Raw genomic sequence first — 7,262 nt, 5'->3', positions numbered from 1 at the left:
AAAAGTGCAACATTGTTTATCTTTTTCTTTCCCAGGAGCAATGGTTGTGTTCTAGAAAAATGAAAGCAACGGTTTGGCTGGTCTTCATGAAAGTTCGATCATATCCTCGGTCGTCAATACATTATTATGGAGTACCTCTTTTATGACAAAATGATGATTTTAACGAGTAAAATAGAAGTATCAAAGAAGACAGCTACTCTAGCATTTTCTACTGTCGGATGTATAATTTCCAGACCAATTAATTTTTAAAATTTTAAACAAAGTAATATGGGTAAAAATCACCAACAATCTTGTACTTGGCATTTTCCTATTAGACCATTTCCCTGAGTTGAGAAAATGAAAATCAAGCTCATTCGGTAGTAGACCATTCAGTTTTACAAGCCGAAGAACCATCCCAGTGGAAAATTTAACCTCCTAAATAATTGAAGCCCATAACATTTTAGCAAGTTCCAAACGAAAACAGAAGATTAAAGCTGCAGAGGAACATTGTCAATTTATAAAACAATCTGTGCCTCAAATGAGAGCTGTAGCAATGATCAATCACAAATGAAGACACTTTTACTAAACAATATTTTCACAATCATCATTTCGTTACTTACAATCATTCAAGCTGTTAGTAATCAAATTAATACAATCATAGGCATCAGGACTGTCCGTTCTTGGTCAGCAAGTGCTGGGACAAAGAAGAATTAACACAAACTTTTACTGTTCTCAAAACATCTACTGACTTCTAGTATCAGTACAAATTCCTTGCACACTACTTCTATAGCAATAACCACTGCATATTGAGAACCAAGCATGTCCACACGCCAGGCAAAAAATATATCATCATATACTAGGTTACCAGATTAAGCAGTTATTGTAGGTCTACTAGGTCTTTTTCCTTCCATTGCGTCTTTCTTCCTCCGACAAGTTGCACAAAGGAAGGGGCCTTCCCATGGCTTTGATGCAGGTGAAAAGAAAGGGCCTGAGTTTACAGATAAGCCCTCACTTGCGGGCTGATCCGCTTGGCAAACAGCACATCTAAAGAGCCCAGAGCTAGAATCCAGAGGAAAATCTTTACCAAGCCTGTAGGGTCAGAAAAGAAATATAAAGTTAGGGTAACACTGCAGTGGGTATAAAGTCAGGAAAAAAACAGATTAATAAACTGAAAAACAATAAAGTTGTAATACAACGTTCATAACTATCCCTGTGGTCTACTGTAAAATGCTTTTTAATCTTATCTTCATGTGATCTATCCATTTCCATTTTTCTATGATCTTATTCAGCAACAATAACAAGATAATTCATGGTACAATATCAGTGCAAAAGAACATCCTCACAAGTTACATTAACAGGTTGATCAATGTAAATCATATGCCTGATAGACAGAAACAACTGCAATTTTCAATTAAACCTAGACTTACATGTGATCCAACTAGAATATTGAGTTGCTATATATATGCATGAAACCATACCAAAGCAACTCGACTGCAGCAGCTTCTCATCATGAAGTAGAATTGAAGGTTAAATTACCTTCTATATCTAGCCCGTCAAAGAAAATAGCTGTTTTTTTTTTGTCAGAACATCATATTTTTATTTTTTTGATCATTTTTCTAATAAGGACGTCATGGTGTACTCTTTAACCTTCATGAAAAAATAAGGAAGTTGATTTTTTTACTTTTTGTCTAGTCTGAGTCACAAAGTTGATATTGCATTATGCTTATTTTCAAAACTTTTAACTGTTTTTTGTAACTTTGCACTAGTTTTTTCAGATTTCATTCTTACATAGTGTATCAAGTTCAGTGGCTCGCCTGCCATTATATCTCACTTGAATTCATGGTAGTTCAATGTTAGTCTTCTCTACACCCTCGTCATATCTAATTGTACATTTGCATCTTTCAGTTTCCCCACACCAAAGATCTTTTCCTTCTATATTACAGCATAACTTACCTGCCTCCACAGAATAATAAAGGACAAGACAGATTAGTCGTCATTTATCAAATGCTCCAGTATATGTGCTAAGAGTAGTGGATTGCTATCATCTATGATTCCAAAGTACTAAGATTTTAAGTACCGTTTGGATAACCAGGATGAGGTCATCTACTAATTACGCCAACAAGATCAAGGGAGATTGTGAGAATAGAAGACCAGTAACATAACCATGCCTTGGGTTTAGATGCAAGCATGTGTAGCTTCCCAAATTTCTGAAACCTCTCCAACAGTAAAGCAAAGACAGACAAAGCACAATGTGCAGATGTATTATTTTTATTTTTTTTGATATGGCAAAAGGTGCAGATGTATTAGTAATTTTTCCTATTGATCCAATCTTTTGACAAGGTCACGGGAATAACTGCCAATTTTTTTAACACAGTACTGTGGACCAAAAAATATCATCCTTCACAAGCTTTAATATCTAAAATTAATAACGTGCCTAGTTAAGTTCAAGTAACTTAAGTTTTTTCTTGACAAACACACTACTTTACTAATTTATCAATATAAGCAGAGAAGGAAAAGCAGGTAAAACTTCCATCCAAAATATGAGTGAGATAATGGCAACCTTTTTATTTGTCATCTAACAAATAAATTCACATCCAAGAGAGCAAAAATCCATGACAACAAAGAAGAAATGATAGAGTCAAATAGATGTTAAAGAAAATAGATAAGGCATGAGGAGCAAGCTTCTGACAAAAAGATCAGTACATCATAGAATGTCTCCTCCAACTAGGTCACTTATAGGCAACCAAAGACTAGAGCTGCTGCATTTTACCTTTCACAACGATAAAAAATTATGTAGAGAACTTTTTCATCTGGTTTTGTAAAATATGAATTATAAGTAGCTATTGGTATATGACAAGTATTTTTTCTCTTTCCAGGATATAACTTTAAAAAGCCAACAAACCTAAGGCACACCACATTCAAGAATTATATAGGAAATTTCTCATATAGAAAAATAATTAACAATGATGCCAAAATCAAAAAAAAATGCAGTACCTCTCAGCAAGCATGGCAGAGCCCTCTTCAAACAATTCTTCCACAACACCAACAGCAGAAAGCTTATTAGATCTTGCATTTTGTGATCTTCTCCCAAAGAGAAAAGAAGTGAGCAAATTTTGTTTCTTCCTAGGCGTTGGAGGCAAGACAGGATGGTCATAAGGAATAATATCAACGACCAAGCAGGTTGTATCATCCTTCAGACCTCGTGACCTTAGAGCCTCCTGAGTTGTAAACCCATTGAGAGTTAGAGGAAACCTCACAGATAAGAAATTAATGAAGGAGATTTTGTAACCATCCACACCTTAACAACCAGCTTTGCGGCAAGTTCTGCTGGTAAACCTCTGCAAGACTGCGCTGCCGAATCCGATGATAAAGCATCCCATATACCATCAGAGGCTATTATAAGCCTCCCACCAGCATTTGAAATCTACGTACATATGTATTCTCTATTCAGATTTAAAAAACAAATGCATACATGGAACTTTGCTAGAAGACAAAAGAATGTCCGATGTTAAAGTTACCTTCACTTGCTTGACATGAGGTATTGGAACGATAAACTCCCCAACATCTGTATCACCAATAGACCTTGAAAGGCACAACCCACCAGGCCAGCAACGTAGAGGTCCAACCTATAAACCAAGTGGATTTCAACATCAGTATATCTTTTCTGAAGCTGTTAGCAAAAATTAAGATTACAATTTTACACAAGTTTCTGGTATGTTTTTACCTCGTTACCCCCAAAAACATTGAGCCTTCCTACTTCACCACCACTTGCAGTAACACGCTCCCGTTCCTCCTCATTCTCTTCTAATCGATGGTCAACAGTCAACAAAGAAACCACACCTCCTTGGGTATCCAATATGCACCTAGAATCTCCAACTGATGCAACAGTAATCGTCCACCCATCAATCACAACAAACGTCACGGTAGTCCCAGATGTCTCACCTGTCAATGATATCAAAATTGAACTAATAAACCTAAACAACTGAAGCAAGGGAAAGACACCCCTTGAAGCAAAAAGTTATCAAAGGCATAGAGCTAGGAGCATGCCTTTTTGCTGAAACTCTATATCAGTTTTCACAAAACCTGCAACTAGTGCTCGAGGAAGTGCTTGAAGCCACTCTTCCCTGCTACTTCCTTGAGGAATAGCACTCAAAACATTGTTCAATAGATTCTCTTTCGCGAATATAGCAGCCGATATACCATTATGCCCATCAAAAATCTATTCAATAGAACCCAAAATTCAGCAAATCCATACAGCAAAACTAACAATGTAGGTATACCACAAACAATTAACAGATTCAGTAAAACAAACAGTAATTAAATTACCGCAAAAACTGAAAAAGAGGTCAATGGATTGCCCGGAATTCTCTGACAATCAGGCTTAATTAAGAAATAATCTTCCCCTTTTTTTGCTAATGCAGCTTGTCCATACTTCAATGTCGGCTGCTCCACTTTATCATTATTCCTCAACTCCCGACCAATTAGTGTCCCTAACGGTACCGGAGTTGTCTTTTGCTTCATCCTCGTAATCTCCGCCTCACTCATTTTTCCACTCCCTGCTCCGACATTTTGCAATTCCTAATTCCCCAATTCGGAATAAACCAAAAAAAACAAAATCAGTCGTTATCTCAGAATTTAGCAGCAATGCAGCACCAAAAATTAGTACTAAATATGAAAATGGGCTTAAAATCACAAAAATTGTAAAAGATAATTTGAAACCCTATAGAGACTTACAGAGAAGAAACGGAAAGGGGATCAATTGGAGAAAATAGACAAAGAAATGGTAAGCATTGGAAGAAGAATTTAGAAGCATAAAAGGAAATGGATTTGGTTGGGTTATGAGCTGGATCCGAATTGTTGAAAACGAAACCCTAGATGAGAGGGATGTGTGTGATTTGATTGGGGCACAAAATCTAGAGAGAGGGGAACGCGGGGAGAGAAAAAAGGTGGCTCCGATTCTCGCATTTGTTTTTTTTCTCTAATATTTTTAATTTTTATTTTTATACGAAAGAGAAAGAAAGTGCAATTTGTTAGATGATATTAACAAATCCACACAAACAGCTAATAAAGGGAGATGGTAGTAAACCACAATTTCTAAATGTATACTTGCGTTTTTATATTCTTTCTAAGGTTTTTGTACTTGTTTGACCTTTTTTTTCATTCTTTTCCTATCTGTTTCCTACTATTGTAACAAATTGTGGTTTCTTTTGGGTAAATGCATCTTTTTGTTACTATATTCGGATTCGCAGTTTCATTTGGGGAAGCGCTCTCTATTAAAAAAAAAATCATACTTAGGATTCGAATACAAGACCTCTAGTTAACGGGGGAGCAGTTACATCCGCTGCACCACATCCTTTGGTGGTTATGTAAATTCATTTGATGATACTTCTAAATATTCACTTTAATCGAAAACGCTATTTTTTTTAAAAAAATGTTACTCTCTTTGAGTAAGTTTAAAATCTTTATATAATGAGAACATTAGTTTTAATGCTATTCAATTCTTATAATATAACGAGAGAAAGTAAATTTTCCTATCAAGTTACTATACTATATTAAGATACCTAATCATCATCCGATTTTCTTTTCAAAAAATTCCGGTTAACATGAAAGGTGCCACAATTTTAGCTAAATATTCTCAAAAGGCAATACTAGAACTCTAGAAGTATGGGATAGTAAACAATGGAGTATTCTTTAAATCCTTTTTTACATCATATCTCAACAACAACAACAACGACCCTGTATAATCTCACAGGTGGGGTCTGGAGAGAATAATATATACGCAGACCTTACCCCTACCCCGAAGGGTAGAGAGGCTGTTTCCAGGAGACCCTCGGCTCAAATAGTCCTACTTGTTTGAGGCTGAAATCAAAAGCAAAACGTCTAAACGTGGCATGTACTTTTGTCCACTTCATACTAGTACAATTTTATTTTGGATCTAATTTAAATATATGCACAATAATGTGATTTTTTTTAAGGAGAATTAACCCAAATAGTTGGTCACCCAACCGTTTAAACTAAAAATAGCCGGTGGAGATATAATGTATACATAATTTATGTATTATATATGTATAATTATGTATAATGAATGTATAACTTATATATATGATTAGGAAAAGTAAACAATGAATATGACCAGCTATTTGTGTAACGGTCCCTTTTTTTAAGAACACGATGTTATTGAACATGCTATAAGCATGGTCTACTTCAATTTCAAATTGTCAATTTTATTTACAACTATTGATAGTTACATGTAATTATTTTTAGATAATTTAAAATTTTAAAAAGTCAAACTCAATTAAGTTTGCAAGGGATTTTCAGAAGGGTGACGAGCATCATTTGTATCGATGCCCACATTGGACCATTCCCCATTTCCATAGGAAAATGGTGTGTTTGGTTGGCAAAAATTAGGTAAGTTAAAGATAAACAAATGAAGTAATCAATCTTAGACAATAGGAAGCCAACTGGAAATATGGAATATATAATTTAAATCCAGAATGCAAACAGATAATACGATTAGTTTAAGAAACTTAAAAATTAAAGAACAGTAAGAGACATCCAACCGGCCAAGGCATTAATTAATCTAATTTGCCCATTAATCTGTAATTATAAGGCTCTTACTTCAAGGCTTCAATTAAATTAATCGAAACACAAGTAAATACTCCCTCCGGTCCATTTTAATTGATTTTTTGACCTTTTTATCATAATATTTGATTTTTTCAGATATTAAGAAGAAAATAATTTCTTTTTCCAAACTGCTCTTGGAGTAGGGATAATTTCACATAAGTACACTTGGGGAAAGCACTTTTCAGCTGACTAACCCACAAATACAGTTTTCATGCGGTAGCCCACAAATAATTTTCAGCCGCCTAACCCACAACTTCATCAACTACACCCAAAACGCCTAAATCAAATTTCACTTTTTTCTTTCATTTTTATCTTTACACTTTTACCATTTTCATTCTTATTTATTTTTTACTTCCCTCTGTATAGTACTTCCTAAACTTCACAATATCAGGAAGTTAAAGTAAAAAATAAAAATATATTCATTCTTAGAGTCTATAATTTTATTTTTATATTTTTTTGCAAAATTTAAAGTTTTGTAAGGGAAATTCTTATTTCACTGGAAAAAAATAAAAATTTACATTATTAAACACCTTATATACATTGTTATACACACAAATATACATGGTTATAATTATGTATAATTTTGTATACTTGTGTATAATCATGTATAATTCTGTATATCTATAACTATGAGAATACCCGCAAATATACATGATTAT

The 7,262-nt window shown here is 34.3% G+C and overlaps 1 protein-coding gene across 3 annotated transcripts; it reads right to left on the bottom strand.

Annotated features, from left to right (window-relative positions):
• Positions 1-536: 536 nt before the first annotated feature.
• On the bottom strand, positions 537-5,006 carry LOC104245535 (probable protein phosphatase 2C 5). Of its 3 annotated transcripts, none has more exons than XR_715754.2 (9): positions 4,714-4,954; positions 4,306-4,557; positions 4,027-4,198; positions 3,704-3,921; positions 3,498-3,605; positions 3,278-3,403; positions 2,974-3,197; positions 1,768-1,932; positions 903-1,068 (listed from the first exon to the last, which is right to left on the bottom strand). XR_715754.2 is itself a non-coding variant. In XM_009801154.2 (8 exons), exons 2-8 carry the CDS (start codon positions 4,522-4,524, stop codon positions 849-851), a joined length of 1,287 nt encoding a protein of 428 aa, XP_009799456.1. In that variant the 5' UTR covers positions 4,525-4,557; positions 4,714-5,006; the 3' UTR covers positions 537-848. The 3 variants fall into 3 exon arrangements, 1 of the variants encoding a protein (XP_009799456.1); XR_715755.2 differs by having other exon boundaries at positions 1,794-1,932; XM_009801154.2 differs by lacking the exon at positions 1,768-1,932 and having other exon boundaries at positions 537-1,068; positions 4,714-5,006.
• Positions 5,007-7,262: the final 2,256 nt, after the last annotated feature.

Source organism: Nicotiana sylvestris, chromosome 1 (assembly GCF_000393655.2).
Source record: "Nicotiana sylvestris chromosome 1, ASM39365v2, whole genome shotgun sequence".
Classification (NCBI taxonomy): domain Eukaryota; kingdom Viridiplantae; phylum Streptophyta; class Magnoliopsida; order Solanales; family Solanaceae; genus Nicotiana; species Nicotiana sylvestris.
Note: the sequence above shows the minus strand (reverse complement) of the source record. Positions and strands in the feature narration are given on the sequence as shown.